Genomic DNA, 19,823 nt, shown 5'->3' with positions numbered 1-19,823 from the left:
AATTTTGGGTCAGACACCAAGTCTAGCGATAATTTTATCTTCCAGAAAATCCATCACTACTTTATCGGTGACGTGTTTTGTAGGGATGACCTCTACACACTTGGTAAAATAATCAATAGCGGTTATGATCCAGGAGTAGCCATTACTAGAATTCTCATTGAATTTCCCTATGAAATCAAGCCCCCAATGTTGCAAAGGAGTTTCCACAACCGCTAACTGTAAGGGAAAAGAAGCTATTTTTTTGCTTCCTAGTGAATAATTGGTATGCTTGGCACTCTCTCACAAACTTGTGCACATCAAAAATATTGTAGGCCAATAATAGCTAGCTCTCAAAATTTTGTGGGTAGTGGTCTTTGCGGCATAATGTCCTCCACAAAATCTTTAGTGAGACTCAGTAAAAAGTCTCTTTGCCTCAGCTTCATCAACACATCTAAGTATTACCCCCTCTAGATTTCTCCAACCCAGGCCATCCTGTACAATGCAATACTTAGTTGCCTTCAATCTTAATGCTCTTCTCTTATGCCCAACTAAATGGTAGGACATGATTATTTTTGCAAGTAATAAACAATGAAACTATACCATTCTAGTTGGCTAAACCTTTGAAGCTCAGATGAATTTGAGACTTTCAATGAACTACTTTGACAAATCAGGCCTAGAGCCTTCTCATTTCCCTCAGTCAAAATTTGAGCCAACCCTTGGTCCTTAACCAACTTGGTGGGTCTAATATCTAAGTCATACTCTTGAATTTTAGAGACCCACCTAGCCCTTGTTCCCAAGCAATCAGTTTGAGCTAGAATATCTTTTACAACAAAGTGTGGGACAAAGTCAATCACTCTAGAATATCCCACATATGTCCTGAATTGCTTAAGAGACTTGACTAAGGCATAAGCTTGCTTTTTCGTGGTATTATACTTTAATTCCGACCCTTGAAGCTATCTACTCATGAAAGCTATTGGCTGCTCATACCCTTCATTATTCTTTTGAAGCAACACACTAACAATAGTATCCTCTAAAGCGAAAGAGAAAATCATAAACTCCGTAGAGTAATTTGGGCTAACAAGCACAGGTGCCTTTGCAATGGGATCCTTAATTTCTTGGAAAGCCTTCGTACCCTCATTCCCCAAAACAAACTTGGCATCTTTCTTCAAAAGAGATTGGATAGGCTTAGCAATTTCAACATAGTTTGGAATGAACCTTCTAAGAAAGTTGATGTTTCCTAGAAATGATTGAATGGTTTTAACATTATGAGGCAAAGGAATCTTTTGAATTGCCTCAATTTTATCAGGGTCAATCTTGATCCCATCCTTAGAGATGATGTGACCAAGTAACTTCCCTCGAGTCACTCCAAAAACAGATTTCGCAGGATATAGGGAGATTCCATACTCCCTACGCCTATTAAAAATTTGCCTTAGATGATCCATGCGAGAAACTCCATCTTTAGAAAATACCATTAGATCATCCTGATATATCTTAATAAATTTTCCGATTAAGCCCTTGAAGGCATAGTCCATAGCCCTTTGAAAACTTTCTCCAATGTTAGTTAACCCAAAAGGCATTCTCAAATATTCAAATGTGTCCCATGGTGTGGTGAATGTAGTCTTATGTCTATCCTCCTTCTTGTTAGTTTATGTAGCATCGAATTGTGTTCTAACCACGAAATTTGGTGGAGAGGCTAGAATACATGAGATCTCCAAAACCCATAAATCGTTTTTGGAAATTCAACCTAGAGATGACTTAATTAGATTATTAGTCTATTTTTAATTATTTCCCGAGCTTAAACTTAGGGAATATGGCTAATTAATCAGGATTAATTAAGCCAAGGTGAGAATTCTCTAGAAACTCACACGGATTGATCCAGAAATGATCGAAGCCATCGATTAAGATTTAATATTGGCTGTTGGAGTCCCAACAAGAAGACATAAGAAGGGATCAATGTGGTGATGGAGAATAAGTAGAACACCAACAGTTTGATTTTCTTGGCAGGTCAAATTCCAGAGTAGCAGTAGTGTTAAATTTGGCAACTAGGGTTAAAATTCACCTTGGACAACTCATATGAGGCAATTGATATTTTTATTGGATTCGTCTCTCCGAGAGGTGTAGGATTGATCTAAAGATCATCCCATTCTGACATGTACAAATGGAATTATGAATTTATTTTGATTATGGACAAATTGTTAAGGTCGACCAGCCATCTAGTTTGCACCCTCAAGCCCACAACGTTGCATATAAATACAAGGAGCCTCCTCCTCATTTTGGCATCTCATCTCACACTCATTCTTCTCTCTCCTTCATTGATTGGGTACGAATTTGAGAGGCAACTCTCCACATGTGCGAAGGACTGTACTTTTCTGTTCCAGTTATCGACCAACGTTGACGGAAACTGCACAAGCCGGTTTTGACTTGCGTTGACCTGTTTTGACTACGATTTTGTGTGGAGGATCTCTGTTTGGGTAGGCCACATTTTTGGGCATGGAAACCTAGGCTATTTGACCAGTGTTGACTGCAGAAGGGTTTGCTGCAACGTTGACTTTTGTTGACTAGATTTGACTGGACTTTTTTGGACTGTTTTTGTGCTGATTTGACTAGCTGTTGGAGGCCGAGGTGATTTAGTTTGACCGAGTTGTTTTGGAGGTCAAAATCTGCCCTGTTGACCAACATTGACTTTCTGGTTAGGGCTTTCTGTTACTACCGTTCCACTGGTCAAAGTTCACTTTGATTGGGCAAGTGAAAATTGTTTATTGTCTCTCTCTTTGTGTTGAACTTTTGAAGAATTGATCAAGAGTTTCCCCACATTGGGGTTTGTCTCTCACTGGTGCCATATCTTGTGCCCTCTTGTCTTGGATTGTCTTCTACTGTTATTGTTTATGTTCTATCTATATTTTACTATCATGTTGATGTGATTGCTAAACTGGATATTGATATTGGGCTAATAAGAAAATTGAAGTAAAATTGCTCTTAAGCATAGAACATACCATTGTTCTCTAAAATAAACATGGTATCAAAGTTGAGGTGAAGACAAAGCCTAAGCAAGAGTGAAAAGAGCAATCACTGAGAAAAGCAATCATCAAGAATTGTTGGACAAGGACAAGATTCAATGGCCTCCACATCCTACTTCAAGTCTGATGACAAGCTTCATGATAAGTCTAATTATCATGCATGGAAGATGTCTCTTGATTTGACTTTAAAAGAGCAAGATGTTATGGACTATGTGCAGGGAAATATTTCAGAACCTCCTTCTAATGCACCAGCTGTTGCTAAGACAAAGTACAAGAAGGGTGAATTCAAAGCAAAGAAGATCATCAGGGATTCTATTCATAAGCATTTAGTTGCTTGTATCTCCAATTTGAACACATAAAGGAGCTATATGACAGGTTGGTTGGCATGTTCAAATCTAGCAATGCAAACCAAGTTCTCTTTCTCAAAACAAGCTGAAGGATATAAAGAAGGGAAGAAATGAAGACATTCAATCCTACTTCATGAGGATTACTGAGATAAAAAATGATCTTTTTTTGATTGGAGAAGGTATTGCTGATAGGGAGCTTACTCTCATTGCCCTTGGAGGACTCCCTCGTGAATGTCACGTGTTCAACACCACTATTCTTAACAACGACAGGATTCCAGGTTTTGAAGAATTGCTGACTAGGTGTTCTCAATAAGAAACAAGGATGATGGAACTAGATATGCCTTCAAATAGGAATGAACCTACTACATTCTCCGCTCATGCTAAAAAGAAGAACAATGCGGGTTCAAAGAAGCAATGTCAAGGAAGGTCGGGTTTCAAAAATGGAAGGAAGGGAAGATGCTTTATTTGCAACAAGTTTGGCCACTATCCTAGGGAGTGTCCTAATAGAAGGGATACACCTCCTGATGATGGCAATCACAACAACAATTTCAAGGGCAACAACAATCAAAGGAATGGTAGATTCAACAACCAAGGAAAAAGGAATGCTCCTGCTCCTCATCAAGGAAATCGTCGCCCTCCCAAGAGATCTAGAAACACCAGGTATGATGAATCTAATGTTGTTGATAACAAGCAATTTTTTTTTATTATCTTATATCTGCCCTCTCCACTGCATCTCCTTTGGACACTTTGGGAACTTGGTTGATTGATAGTGGTGCCTCAAGACACTTCACTAGGTACAAGGAAGCTCTTTCAAATCTGATTGAAAAGAATACAATTTTGGAAATTATCCTTGGAGATAATGCCACCTATCCCGTGAAGGGAGTTGGGAATGTTACTCTTCAATTGAATTAAGGTAACACCATTCATCTACAAGAAGTAGTATATGTACCTATTCTAAAGAAGAATCTAGTATTTATCTCGGCAATGGAAGACAAAGGATTCAAGGTGGCATTCATCGATGGAAAGGTACGTGTTTGGAAAAGAAATTTCAAAGAAGCATTTACTCTTGGATCCAGTGCTGATAGCCTATATCAAGTTGGAGGAAGTCCATTGGGAGCTATGTCTTGATACACATCTCTTCAATCTAAATTATGGCACCAGAGGTTTGCTTATCTTCATTACAAGGCTCTACCCGATGCAAGTAAGATGGTGAAAAGTGCGCCCGAATTTAAAGTAGGACATGAAGGTGTTTGTCAGGGATGTGCTGAAGGAAAACATACAAGGGGACCATTCCCTTCAAGTGATAGCAAGACTACCAACATTTTGCAATTGGTTCATTCTGATCTATTTGGTATGATGCCTGTGACATCCTTGGGAGTATATTTATATTCTGCTATCTTTGTGGATGATTTCTCTCACAAAACTTGGATATATTTCTTGAAGAAGAAGGACGAAGTATTTTCATGGTTGCGTTCTTTCAAAGCGTTGGTCGAAAATCAAACCGGGAAGAACATCAAAATATTGAGGACCGATAATGGAATCGAATATGAATCAAATGAGTTCAACGACTATTCTAGAGAAGCTGGCATTAAGAGGGAGACTACTACCGCATATACGCCTTTGTAAAAATGGTGTTGCTGAAAGGAAAAAATGTTCTATTTTAGAAGCCACTCGTGCCATGCTTCATGATGAAAGCCTTCCGAAGTTCTTATGGGCAGAAGCTGCCAACACTAATGTGTATGTTCAAAATAGATACCATCATCAAGCGTTGGACTCCAAAACTCTCGAAGAAGTTTTCACTGGTAAGAAACTTGATGTTTCTTACTTTAGAATTTTTGGTAGCCTCGTATATTATCATGTGTCGAAAGAAAAGAGAAGCAAATTGGATGCTTCTGGGAAGAAAGGAACATTTGTGGGCTATAATGAAACTTCAAAGGCATATAGAATCTATGTGCCTGGTCAAAAATAAGTGGAGATAAGTCATGATGTCACCTTCGATGGAGTTTCTGCCCTTGGGAAGATTAGTATCCTTCCTATTCCAAGGAAGGACAAAGACACAGATTCAGGAAAGCAGGGAGAACCGCAGGATGAGTCGATGCCCGATGCTGAAGGACCAATGGATCCCATTGATCCACCCCCTCATGAGCCCTCCTACTAAAAAACGAGACCCTCATGGCTTAGGGAAACTCTCGAAGATGCTGAAAGACATGTTGCCCCAAGGGGGACATTTTGTGAAAGTAAGTAGCCGAATAGGTACCAAGGCTACTTAATTGCCATGAGCGCCATTGTTCAATCTGAGCCTTGCACATTGGAAGATGCTGTGAAGCACCAATTTTGGAAGGATGCTATGAACGAAGAATATGAGTCGATTATGATGAATGACGTCTGGGATGTGGTCCCTAGACCCAAGGACAAATCTGTTGTCACCTTGAAATGGTTCTACAAGATCAAACATGGAGTTGATGGAAGTGCTGAAAAGTTCAAAGCTAGATTTGTTGCTCGAGGCTTCTCTCAAAAGGAAGGTGTAGATTATGATGAGATATTTGCACTAGTTGCCTGCTACACCACCATCCATTCGATGATAGTCCTCGCTGCCTCGCAAGGATGAAATCTACACCAGATGGATGTCAAGACCGCCTTCTTGCATGGTTCAATTAAGGAGGAAGTCTATGTAGAACAAAACGAGGGGTTCGAAGTCCAAGATCATCAGACACATGTATACAGGTTGAAGAAAGCCCTCTATGGGTTGAAGCAAGCTCCCCGCGCTTGGTATGAGAGGATCGACAACTATCTAATTAAGCTCGGATTTACAAGAAGTGAAGTTGATCCAAACCTTTACTTTAAGGTTGAGAATTATAGACCTCTCATCTTGGTACTCTATGTGGACGATCTTTTTCTGGCAGGCGCAGACCCTCTTATTCATCAATGTAAGAGGGAGTTGGCTTCTGAATTTGAAATAAAGGACTTAGGACTCATGCATTACTTCCTAAGGTTGGAGGTCTGGAAAAATCCAGGTGAGATTTTCTTTTCTCAAGGAAAATATATTGTGAAGCTACTTGAAAGATTTGGGATGGTGGATTGCGTGTCCGTGACTACTTCGATGGTACTTAACTTCAAGAAGTTATGTGGAAGTACTGCTAGGCCCGATTTGTGAAATCCTTCTAAGTATCGTCAACTCATGGGAGCCCTGATGTTCTTGGTGAACTCCCGTCCGAACATATGTTTGTAGTGAATACATTGAGTCATTTTATGGTCGAGCCTCATCACATACATTGTATTGCTGCCAAGAATCTCTTGAGATATCTTTGGGGCACAATCACTTATGGACTGAGATACACTGCCGGGAATGTGAGGCTCCATGGTTACTCTGATGCAGATTGGGCTGACAATGTGGTGGATCGTAAAAGCACATCTAAATGTTGCTTCTCTCTAGGTTCTGGTTCAATATCTTAGATGAGCCGGAAGTAGAAGTCAGTTGCCTTGAGCACTGCTGAGGCTGAATACATTGCTGCTAGTATGGCCTCCTGTGAAGCTGTTTGGTTAAGGAAAATCTTTAGTGAGCTGTTTGGACATGTGCTGGATACCACCGTGATCTTTTGCCACAACCAAAGTGGGATTCGTCTTTTTGAGAATCTCGTGTTTCATGACCGCTCCAAGCATATTGATATCAAGTACCATTTTATCTGGGATATGGTACAAAGGGTAGCAATAAGACTCCGTCATATTGGGACTAATGATCAGGTCGCAGATATTCTTACGAAGTGCCTGGGGAAGGTCAAATTTTTAACCTTTTGTGAACGACTTGGAGTCGTGGAGAGATCCTCTTATGAGGGTCTTTGATTTGGATATTGAGCTCTAGGAGCTCCGGGGGGCATGGGGCACTTCTTGGAGCAATAAGTGACCGTTGGGTGAGTGGTTCACCTTCCCCTAGTGGTGCGCGATGTACAGGGTGAGTGGTTCACCTTCCCCTGTGATACCCCATGATGGTTGAGATATGCATAGGATGAGTGGTTCACCTTCTCCTATGGCATATGAGCAGGATGAGTGGTTCACCTTCTCTTATGGCATATCAGCAGGATCAATGGTTCACCTTCTCCTGCCGATACATCCTACCCATGCAGTCTTGGACTCAGTGGAAGTGCCTCTCATCTGGCCAATGAGTAGGGAAATGAGGACAGGGACCATAGTACTACTGATGGACGCATTGTGTACTACCATACTCCCTATGCTAGGATGTTTGTTATTGATTTGGGATCAACGGAGACTGACTTCGGGTCAGTAGAGAGTAGTATGATACACTCTCGATTATCAGAGACTAACTTCAGGTCAGTGGAGAATGGTATGATACATTCTCGATCATTTCTTCTTCATTATTTCTTTATGGTTCAGCAGAGCAGAGATGACAGGGATGGTAGAGATTGTCAGATGGTTTGACAGGTGGAGTTCTTCCTAGTTGAGAGGGAGTGTTAAATCTGTCCACTAGGGCCAAACTTCACAAACTTCACCCTGGACAACTCATATGAGGCAGCTGATATTTTTATTGGATTCCTCTCTCCAAGAGGTGTAGGATTGATCTAATGATCATCCCATTCTGACATGTACAAATGGAATTATGAATTTGTTTTGATTATGGACAAATTGTCAAGGTTGGCTAGCTATCTAATTTGCACCCTCAAGCCCACAACGTTGCATATAAATACTAGGAGCCTCCTCTATCTTCACCTTTTTTTTTTTGTTTTCAATGGTGATTCACAAGGTACATAGTTGTGACATCCTTCACAACTCTCCTTACCTTGGCCCTGCACACATATCCAAACTTTTCCAAGAGGTTAGACACCAAAAACAAATCACATATTACCTTTTGGTGATGGCCTTTTACCGGTGACATCTTCTTGTAGGTATCAACATCCTGCATACATGTTGACACATCTGCCAACGATATTAGTTGTCAAGGATCATCATCTTTCCAGACTTCCATCAAATTCTTCACATCTTTCCAGGAGATTTCCTGGTCAAGTCTTCCTGGTCCTTTGGATGTTGATTGCCTTTATCATGGTTGCATGTTTCACGATCTCTTCCATCTTCATGTCTTTCATTCCCAGGAGCTCTCAGAGTTCTTCAATTGTAGTCAACTACGTCATGCTTTATATGAGGACATACTATGTTGATTTCATCTAGTGTGACTTAAGTCTTTTAGCATCCTTTCAGAGGAGGAGATCTTTTCCCTTTTGATCATGCTCGATCCATGTTACTTGCAACCATATGACATGGCATTACAATATTAAACAAATACAAGCATACATACCTCATTATTCCTTTAGGCTTCTTTCAGCAGCTTTCTTGATTGAACAGATCTTCAATCCCTTGATCTGCTTCATCATGTCATCAGTCCTTCATCTCATGATTTCCATAAGTTGGAATTCTTGATGAAGCTCTTGTTGCCTTCCCAAACTAGGGGATCCTCCACTGAGGTTTCTATTAGAGACTCTTCAGGATCTAGTACATCCCCATCTGGCAAATGTTCCCTTTGTCCTGGATGACTTCTTCCTTTCCTTTGATATTCAATGAGATTCCCAAGAGCTATGTTCTTCATGATTCATACGAGCTCTTGTTTCCATGATGCCACGATGCATCTTCTTACCATGATCATATCTGCAAGGACTTCTAATAGGATCCTTTTGAGAGGGACACCATCTCATTCATAATGGAGATCTATTACTCCCTCTTTCCCTGATCCTTTCTTCAGCTTCCTCCATCCTTCAGGTAATCTTTCCATAGTACTATCTTGTCAACCTTTCCTTTGCACATATTTGAGTCTTTTGTCTTTCTCTATTCAACATAGAGACCACAAACTGTTGATCGAGGTAACCTTCTTATTCATGGACATTTGTTACCTTGCTTATCAATATCAATATCAATGATGATTATTTTCTCATCATTTTTCCCAGATCTCGTAACTGAGATCTCATGAAGATATATCTTCATTCTTCTCTACTGCATTTCATATAGTATACCCTCTAGCATTTCATGTATCCTTCTTATGTCTCCTTCCTTAAGAGTTCTCATGACTTTAAAGGAGACCTTGATGTACTGACTTCTCTAAGGATAATGACAATCCTTCTCATTCCATGCAAGACCCTTGATGACCCATCCAATATAGGTCTTCTTGCAATCATGAAGTCATAAAACCAAATTTGATTATAAAATGAAAAGGTACTTACTTGATTGTGAAGATGAAGTCTTCACCTTGATCATGTTGGCAGTAGTTGGAGCAGATGTTTTGATGCTTCCATTGAATGAGATCCTTGATAGGAAGATTGCCTTCCAACAAACTGCTGATACATATCGAATTGAAGTTGCTTGCCATGATGCATAGCGATCCATTAGATAGTACAGCTTCTGATTTGAGTATTGTCCATATGCACTCCTATATATGCCTTTGAATCAAGTTCCCCTGAGATCTGATATCTTAAGTATTCAAACTGAGATACTGAGATGTTGTAGATGAACTTGTCAAAACTGTTGTCACATACCCTGAGATCTGAAGACTGTTGACATCCGAAACCCTTGCTGTTGTAGACTGATCTCTGATCTAGGGTTTGATCATGACTAGGGTTTGATTTGCCATCCTTGAGCTTGCTAGAATCTTGATTCTTGTATGTCTCTTTTCTGCCCTTTCTTTGACTGCTGAACCTTCCCTCTGATACCATGTTGAATAATCTAGGGAATTTAGAAATTACAGTGATTCTTCTAATGCATGATAACAATTTGTGAAGTATTTATACAGTTTATCTTATCTTGATCTTTCATTCATTATTAGTGTGTGTTCTCACTTCATCAAACTGCTATCAAAAACAAAAGAGACAAGAACACAAATGTTTGGCTTTCTGACAGGGCCAAAACCTCTCCTTCTTGGAGAGGAAAACCCACGCAAAATTCTTCTTATAGAAATTCCATTGACGAATACCAAGACCATGACCCTTGATACATTCAGCCACTCCAAGACCAAGACATCAATCCTCTTCCTGGGGCACTGCAGAGATCATTATCATCACTGCTGCACTACTGCATACTGATATCCTTGTTACCGCTGCCATCATTGATCACATCATTGCTGCCCCATGATTGTCCCTTGAAATTACCACAGAAGTGATCTCTACATCTTCAACAAGATCACGATTTTACAAGAACTAGATCATGACTTTGTCACTGATCATTCATGTCACAGCTCCTTCTATTATGCCGAGAATGTGGCTATCACTGTCATTACTACAGCAGCACTTAATACTGCTTGAAACCCTTGTCACTGCTTCTCATTGTGCCCAGACTTCTGAAGTTCTCTTTCAACATAATTATGTAAGATATGTGTGCCGAGACTGAGGTTGCACCTTTAGGATCATAGTGATCTTCCATCCGAGACAGAGAGAACAATAAGGGTTTCGAAGTCCTCATGCTTATGAAACAGATCCACCGAGAGTGTGATCTTATCTTTCCATCTAGGTCGAGACAGTGATAGTTACTGCTTCTCATTATGCTAAGATTATTATGCTCCTTTGCTGTCATGAATCCGAGGCTGATCAACTGTGTCACTGTTGATACTGCGGCTCATCAAGACTGGTACTATCTGAGACTTCTTATGCCGAGATTATCCATCCATCCGAAGTTCTATCTGCTCCTCTTTGTGTCCGAGATGTAGCTTGCCTTTCTGCTCTTTCTAGCAATCCGAGACCTAGTCTGTCTGCCCTTAAACCCATCCGAGGTGCAGACAGACCCTTGATCTCTTGCCCTAAGGTGATGCGGATCTGCTCCTTCTGTTCTCATGCGAAGTTTCAGGTAAAGAACCCGAGATCTGTCTCTTCTTATTTGCGGAGACCTGCACCCATCTTCACATGAAGTTTCAGAGAGAAATGCGAAACTGATCTACGTTTTGTGGATACCTTGATGGGGTATTTATAGTGGTGAGCCACCTATATTTGAGCCGACATGAACCCATGAACCGTCATGACTATTTTCTTGAGCCGACGTGAATTTCATTTATTTAATTAATTCTATTTTGGAGCTGACATGAAGAATTTCTTCTTGTTTTCGCTTGCAGACTTCTTGGAAGATTATGCTTGGTCTTTGGAGGGCTTCTTCACAACTTTGTGGACTTGTATACATTTACATAAACTAATGAAGAGTTTCTGTACATATGACATGACTCTTTGACATATAAATAAATCCTAAAGACATCAAGAAGAAGTCTTTCACCTAGTGACACTTCTTGCTCATGAAACCCATGTAGCAAGGCATACAAAAATAATTTATTCTCTTTATTACATCATTTACAAAGATCATGTCATTATGAAGACCGAACCTAGTTACATTTTCTTCAACACCAACTTCAGATTTTGGCCTATTATTTCAGAACTTTAGCTTCTATTACAAGCCTGCAATTTTTTTCAGCCCTCCTACAGCGGCTGCTTTTCGCACGTGTGAGTGGTTTAGGGCAGAATAAGGTTCTTTTCTCCTTTGCTTGGCTTGATCTTCTTTCCTTAGGTATTCAGCCTTCAAGGTTGATCTTCTAGCTTTGGACTTCGGTACTTTTAGTGGACTGCAATTTGTGGTTTTGCTGCAACAAAGGATACCCTAATTCTTTTGCACATGTGAGAAGATGTAGCCCAAAACAGTCCTCAAAACTTCGCTCTGTCTTCCTCTAGTTCTTCTCCTCTTCGCTTACCTCTTTTATCTCTTTCTTGTCCTTGTAATCGAACTTGTTGGATGATCAACAAATGAGGTTGAATGTCTCCTTATATATAAGCTTCTAGGGAGCTCTTTGCAGGCCAACTTGTCTCTTTGCAGGCCAACTTGGTCTTGGAGGGAGACTGTTGACTCTTTTGACTCATAGTAAATTCCTTTTACATAATACAAAATGGCCAATAGGGTCTTTTACATACGACAGTGACTCTTTGACTTCTTTGACTCGATGATAAAGCCTTAGAGGCACACAATGGGTACTTGACCTAAACAATTTGACCTAGAGCATGAAACCCATGCTATAAATAATAATAATAATAATAATAATAATTTTGTCAAATACATAGAAACAAGAATACATAAGACATTATGAAGACCAAACCTAGTTACATATTTCAACACTCAGGACAAGACTGGCTAGTTCAGACTGGTTTGTACTGGTCCACCAGTCCGGTTTGACTCCTGAACAATTTAACTGGCCAGTTTGACTGGTTCTGGTTCAAACCGGGCTGGTTTTTAAAACTATGATTTGTAATTAATTTTGTTTTCTCCAAAAGTGGAATATAGAAACATTCATGAACAATGTTTACCTATTATCTTTCTTTGTACATTACCTTTGCCTTTAACAAAGTACTCTTGACCACCAAAAGCCAATGTCTTAGACTTGCTATTATCTTCTGCAAATTCAATAAACCAATCATTATTGTTATTTATGTGTCTAGAAGTACGCTGATCAATGTACTAATCAACAGATGTATCTCGTTCTGCATTCTTGTATAATGTTATGGAGGCATAAAAATCTTCTTGTTTGTGCTCAACACCATTGGCCTGATACATTCTAGATTGCTGCCCCTTTCCAGATTGTAGCCATTGGTTTTGTTGTTCATTCCACGATTGTTTCCTACACACTTTGCAAATACGGCAGATTTTTTTTCACAATAAAAGCACTTTATTTCTTTCTAAGATTTGTTGTATGATAACATTTGACTCCGTCTTTCACTTCAGCTACCTAATGGCCCAAGAAAACACTCGTACAAATTCATTGAAATTATGTGTGCATAATGATGATATCCACGGTAGATCTTCTTTCTATTGTGTGATTTCTTGAACAAGATTCTAGAAATCAAACCTTATGTTCAACCATAGGAGTGAGTCTGTTGTTATAAGTTCTAGAACAATATGTTTAGAGGTCAGATATGAATAGTGATGCATGGTTATTTGCAACAACTAGTGCCTCTATTCTTTTACAATGACTTTCATAACTAACTATGCTTTTTGGTTTACTTGGAACAGGCTGTTGACTGCAACAGTTGCATGGCCAGATCCCGCTGTTGTGCAAATTGGAGTCATTCTGTCTACACTTGGAGCAGCTTTACAAAGCCTTACAGGAGCTCCTAGGCTCCTTGCTGCAATTGCCAATGATGATATACTACCCATACTAAACTATTTTAAGACTCCTGATGGTGGGGAACCACATCAAGCAACTCTTTTCACATCACTAATCTGTTCTGCTTGTGTTATCATTGGAAGTCTGGATGTTATTTCACCTGTGATCACTATGTTTTTCCTCCTGTGTTATGGAGGGGTCAATCTTTCATGCTTTCTACTTGATTTATTAGATGCTCCGAGCTGGCGACCTCGATGGAAGTTCCACCATTGGAGCTTCTCTCTAGCGGGTGCTCTTCTATGTTTAGGTATTTGTAGTATTATTGTTCATATTTCAGGCAACGAATAGAAAGACAAATAAACTAATCTCTGCTAATATTCATTTGATTTGTCTAACTTTGACTTTTTGGTTGCTTTGACAGTGATAATGTTCCTCATATCCTGGACGTTTACAATTATATCTCTGGTACTAGCAAGCTTAATTTACTATTATGTCAGTATACGGGGAAAGGCAGGTGATTGGGGTGATGGTTTCAAGAGTGCTTATTTTCAATTAGCACTCCGCAGTCTTCGTTCTCTTGGAGGTTTGCTTTCTTTTAGTCTTTTTATAAATCTGAGAAGCTCCTATATTTATTTATTTTTGAATCCATAGAAAATAAATTCTTGACATTTTGAAAAAATGATCGAGTACAGGGCTGATTTAAAATAACGTTGAAGCATATCTATATTGATTAGAGTATCTTTGATAGTAGGGGCAAACATCTGCCATTGATGTCAGAATGAATTGTAAATAACATCATTGGTGTACTGGCTTCTTGTACAGCAGTGTGGTCTTTAAACTTTTCATTACATTTTGCACATTATGAGCATTCTTCTGACTGAAAATAAATGTTAGAAGGAAACAAAGAGATTATGTTAATGTCCACCAGTGATCAAAATGGGTCAGTTCCACTAAAGGTATGCTATCAAACATCAATAACAAATATAGTGCTAAAAATAAATTTTAGCTTAACTAAAGAACATGAAAAGTGCAATGCAGAAAGGAAATCCTAACTGCATATGATAACAACACAGAATGATGAATAGAAGATAGCGTTGGAAGTGTGAAAATTCCTTGAAATGCAGCAACTGGAATTTATTTTCTAACTAATTAACTATGCAGTTTATTTTGTTACAGAAAAATAAAGAATAAATCACGCTGCAATTTCTTCATAATAAAAACGCTACGAAAAATATATTGGAAACTAATAAAATAGATGCACACACACAATAAAAGTGACACCGTTGTTTTTGGACAAAAGTCCCCAAAAAAACCCAACTGGGAAAACCAGTGCAGCAGATTAGGGTTTGTTTTGTTAAATACAGTAGCGAAATCTGAGTACAGTGTTTGGATGACCAAACTGGCCATCCTCAGCAAAATAATCTAGGCAAAAATAATTGTGAGACAATTTGTCTCACCCGACAATGATCGCAGCTCCAAATATGGCTCTAACTAGGCAGTTCGAAAGCCCCCGCGTTCACCTCTGCGCAGGCCAAACTTGCACTTCCTGTGAAACTGCTCTGATGCTGTTGTTCTGCGGCTTTCCCAACTCAACCTTTGGAAATGATTCGCTTGGCCTTCTGGAAATTTTCCCGGCCACCAACAACTGAATCCACCTCCTCTCCAGCTGAAAATTTCCTTGGCCACCGACAACAGAATCCACCTCCTCTCCAGCTAATTCGAACTACCCTTTAAATCTGTCTATGCAGGCCTTGCGCAACCTCATTGAGGAATAACTCGGCCCTCCTGCTGCTGATTCTCCGACATTGGAAATCCACCGGAAATCACTTATGCTACTCCCTCTCACTTCTGCTTTCCTTCTGGCTCGAACTCTTCTTCTCTGCGCCACTGCTGCAGCTGGATAGCTTGATCTACCAAAGAACTCGCTCTCCTGATGTATCTATCTCCATCCCCATCAACCCGCTCTTATAATCTCTCGTTGGTGAACCAATGACCATGATTAGATCCTCATCAATGGCTAATATCATCTCAAACTCAATCCGTGTGAGTTTTTAGAGCATTCTCACCTTTCATTAATTAATTCCTATTAATTAACCAGTTTTTCTAAGTTAGACTTGGGAAAAATTTAAATGATAGTTAATTAATTTAATTAAGACATTTCTCAAGCTTCTCTCGCGAAACCTTTTTTGGGATTTGAAAGTCTCGTGTTCTTAACCTCTCTGACACAAATTGAGACTAGAACACTTGTTTGATGCTACAAAACTAACACTCCCTTTTAGCCAGGAAGGTGTTCTAATGTCTTCACTTGTAACATCTTCCCTCACGTTGCTAATGTGTAACATCTGTGACCACCTATCACTGCCCACCAAGCTACTATGCATACTCTGATTCATCTTCTAACCTTGTCGCTGAACCATCTTGCATTTGCGCTACTGCTGACACTGCACTGTGCCACCCTACACTGCTGCCAACTTTGCTCTGTACTGGAACTGATCTCATGTTGTTGCTGCTACTGTAACAACTGCAACTGAGAACCATGTACGGATCCATTGTGTCCCTGTATTGATTCTGTATCTATCACCTAATTCTCTGACTGCAACTAGTATCTGCAATTGTCTACTGAGTAACTGTCTGTGCCCTGACTGGTTCTATGCCCCTCAATCGCTGATTGCTACTAGTCTCTGCAATTGTTTCTCAACAATTGACTGCACCAACTTATTGAAATTTGTAACTAGGTTTGGTCTTCATAATGTTTATTGTAATTTTGATTTTATATATTTGATATTAAAGAGAAAATAAATTTATTATTGTCATTCTTGATGCATGGGTTTCATTCTCAAGATAAATTTATTTATAGGTAAAGCACCGATTGAGTGTTTCTAGATTTGTCATGGAATTATGAAGTCAAAAGAGTCATTGTCATACATATACGACCCCTTTGGGCATGTTGTATCTTGTAAAGTTTTTTTTTTTTGTAAAGTCAAAAGTGTCATAAAGACCCTCCAAGACCTTATCAAACAAGTCGGTCTACAAGAAGGATCAAGTTGGGCTCATGGACAACAATTCGACCACCTAAGAAGCATATATATAACAAACATCGACCTCACTTGAAGATCATCCAATTATCTCACAAGAAGTTCGATCAAGAAAGAAGAGACCTAAAAGAGCGAAGAAGAGGAGGACTAGAAGAAGGAAAGAAACAAAGTCTTTGAAAGTTGTTTTTGGGCTATCATCTCCTCACATGTGCGAAGATTAGGGCTACATCACTACAACAAGATTGAAGTGCAGAAAGAAGATGGGTTAGGGCACCTAAAGGTCTACTTTGCAAGACGAGTTCCAAAGAAGGAAGAACCAAGTCAAGTGGAGGAGAAGGAAGTTTTAGTTTTTGTAGCATCAAAGGTGTTCTAGTCTCGAAACATTGTGGAGGCTAAAACACAAGAGTTCTCCATAACCCCAAAATCGTTTCTAGAAATTCCACCTAGAAGTGTCTCAGTTAGATTATTAGCGTATTTTTAAATATTTCTGAAGTCTAAATTTAGGAAAAGGGGTTAATTAATCAATATTAATTGAGAAAGGTATGAATTAGCAACAGGCATGATGACTTGATTTGCCTTTGTTCCAGGCTAAGCGTGTAGTAGACTGCGCAGGGGGGACATAGAAGCTACGTAGAGCAAGGTGGACGATTTGCTTTTCAGGGGCAGTCAAGTGTTAGGATTGCTCAGAGTGAGGGTAATTTCCCTCAGATAATTTTGCTAGTATTTTCTCTGTAGGATTGCCAATTTTCAGCACGCAGATTGTACTCAGATTATTTCACTGCTAATTAATAATATAAAGCCCTCAGTTGCTGCACCGGTTTTCCCAAGTTGGGTGTTTTCCGGGGACATTTGTCCTAAAATAAGTGTGTCAAATTTATTGCGTGTGCGCCAATATTTTCTCAGTTTCCAGTTTATCATCCACAATATTCTTATTTGTGAAGATTGTAGTGTGATTAATTCGTTGTTTCCGTAGCAATCAACTAAATAATTAATTATCAGGTAGATGAATTAAATCCAGCTGTTGCAATAGAATTTCGGTAGTGAAATTTTCACATGGTATCAGAGCGATTTTGATCAGAAAGGGAAGCTCAAAAGCGAAAGCATAAATTTGCTATTTAGAGGAAGGAGCAGGACAAATATTTGGGGGCTGCGTAGAGCCTAATCTAGGCAGTGTGAGTTACTTGAGCAAGTTCGATTTTCAGTGCAAGTGGGCAAAAAAATATTCGACTTGCCAGTTTGAATGATTCCAGCAGGCAAAGGGAGCAACAGTCTAGTATTTTCACTGGGTAGATTCCTTGTTTGGGCGTAGAAGTGTTTTACAATAGTAGAATCAGTGCCGGGTGGAAGAGAAAGGCACACACAGAGAGAAATTTCTCTCTGAGGATTTCTAGCCTAGAAATCCAAATGTTCCAGTTGCAGTAGACAGATTTCCTCACTCCAGGAAGGAGTGCGAGTAGCGGAGCATCCATCCAAGTAGGAGAGGGAGGAGTTTCCGGTTTATTTTTTCCCAGTTTTTGAGTTTCACAGTTTTTGCAGCTTTGTAGAGATGGCCATACAAGATTGCGAGAGAAGGCTGTGCGAGTTAGCTAGAATGCAAATTTGGACAATAGATCGACTTCCTGTCGTCGGAGAGAAGTGCCGAAGGAATTGCAAGTTGTCTAGTGCGAGTTGCAAAGCAAAGAAAGGTCCCAGTAAGGGATAAGGCTTGAAAGGGGGTAGTGGGGCATCAAATCTAGGAGGAGGATGAGCTTGATACTCCAGTGTGCTAGAATGGGCAGGGTCCAGTGCAAAAGCAACAAGGAGACCAGTTAGATTAGTTCCAGATTGTTGCAGCAGGACCATCACTTTTGCTACAGGGGCCCATAGTATATAGTAAAAGATTCAGTGTCAGCGGGTGTTGTCAATCATTTAGATGACAACTGTAGATCTAGTTGCAGTTAGTACACATGAGACAACTGCAGAGCTAGATGCAGTGACACAAGCAGTGTGATTTGCTCAGTTGCAATATGTAGGTGCAATTTTAGCCAGAAGATTCCCAGCTTAGAGTTATGCAACCTAGTTTCCAGTACAGGAGGACAGTGCGAGTTGCCAGGTTGGAGTAGAGAGATTTCCCATAGGGAAATCGAGGCTGAGAGGGAGTCTACTTTCCAAGGGGGCAACCCTATAAAAGCTAGTACTTTTGGATTTGGGGAGATCAGACTCATTACTGCAGTAGTTGCAGCAACAGTGCAGACACATCAACAAAGCAGTAGAAACAACAATATGAGTAGATCATAGTTTGCCTTGTATGCAACTATACCTCCAAGATTGAGGTGGGGTGATATGGAGCTATAGTCCTAGAGTTGCACAAAGGTTTAGGAGGGTCCATTAAGGTGTCCTCATGGATCATTTCCTTGCTATAAGGGCGCACAATTTTCAGTAGTAGGATGGATCAGTGTCAGTGATGCAGTTAGATTTCGAAGTGACAGTTGCAGACTAGTTGCAGTGAGGTGCTGAGGAGCACAGAGTAGTGTTGACAATAGAGCAAGAGGCTCAGTAGCAGGGTCAGCGACAACCCAAATTCCCCAATGGACAGTGCAGAGGCTAGTAGTAGTCAGATGCTCATGAGACAGATGCAACACAAAGACACAATTGATTCAGTATTTTGGACGCTTCTTAGTTGCAGTAGTTGTAGTTTCAACAACAACATATGAGAGGGAGTTGCAGTGCAGATGTAGGGTTGGCAGTAGCATATCAACAACACATATGCAACATCAAAGTTGCGCAGTGGTTGGTGGGCAGTGGTAGGAAGTCACAGTGGCCAGACATCAACATCGTGATAGAGGGTGATACAGAGATAGGGTGTTGTGACAGTAGTGCAGCACTAGAACACCTTCCTCGCTAAGACAGAGTGTTAGTTTTTGTAGCATCAGAGGTGTTCTAGTCTCAAAACTTTGTGGAGAGGCTAAAACACAGGGGTTCTCCATAACCTAGAAATCGTTTATGGAAAATCCACCTAAAAGTGTCTCAATTAGATTATTAACTATTTTTAAATCTTAATTGGTATTAATTGAGAAAGGTGTGAATCATCTAGAAACTCAAATAGATCGATTGGGAAATAATCTTTGTCCTTGATTAAGTTTTAATCTTTGCTGTTGGAGGTCCAAGAAAAGCTTATAAGAAGAAGTCGATGGGTAGATGGAGAACATACACACACTTGAGATCGATTTCCTTGTGCAGTTCAATTCTCCAGAGAGCAACAACAGTTGCTGGAAGAGTTCGAGCCAGAGAAGGAAGCAAAGACAGAGGGGCAAGGACAGTGAAGCCGGAGGAAGATTTTCCA

General features: G+C 39.9%; 1 protein-coding gene across 4 annotated transcripts in view; it reads left to right on the top strand.

The window, feature by feature from the left end:
* The window catches only part of LOC149193118 (cation-chloride cotransporter 1-like), a 291,136-nt gene that overhangs the window by 227,127 nt on the left and 44,186 nt on the right, over nucleotides 1-19,823 (top strand). For all 4 annotated transcript variants that reach the window (XR_016254409.1, XM_089404786.1, XM_089404785.1 and 1 more), the window contains 2 exons: nucleotides 13,373-13,773; nucleotides 13,888-14,049. Coding sequence is in view for 3 of the 4 variants with exons in the window: in XM_089404786.1 (XP_089260912.1) it covers nucleotides 13,373-13,773; nucleotides 13,888-14,049 (563 nt within the window). In the remaining variant the exon portion in view is untranslated. The remainder of the gene's footprint in view (nucleotides 1-13,372; nucleotides 13,774-13,887; nucleotides 14,050-19,823) is intronic.

Source organism: Pinus tabuliformis, chromosome 2_2 (genome assembly GCF_031772625.1).
Source record: "Pinus tabuliformis cultivar Carrire ecotype Pingquan chromosome 2_2, CPIR1, whole genome shotgun sequence".
NCBI lineage: Eukaryota > Viridiplantae > Streptophyta > Pinopsida > Pinales > Pinaceae > Pinus > Pinus tabuliformis.
Note: the sequence above shows the minus strand (reverse complement) of the source record. Positions and strands in the feature narration are given on the sequence as shown.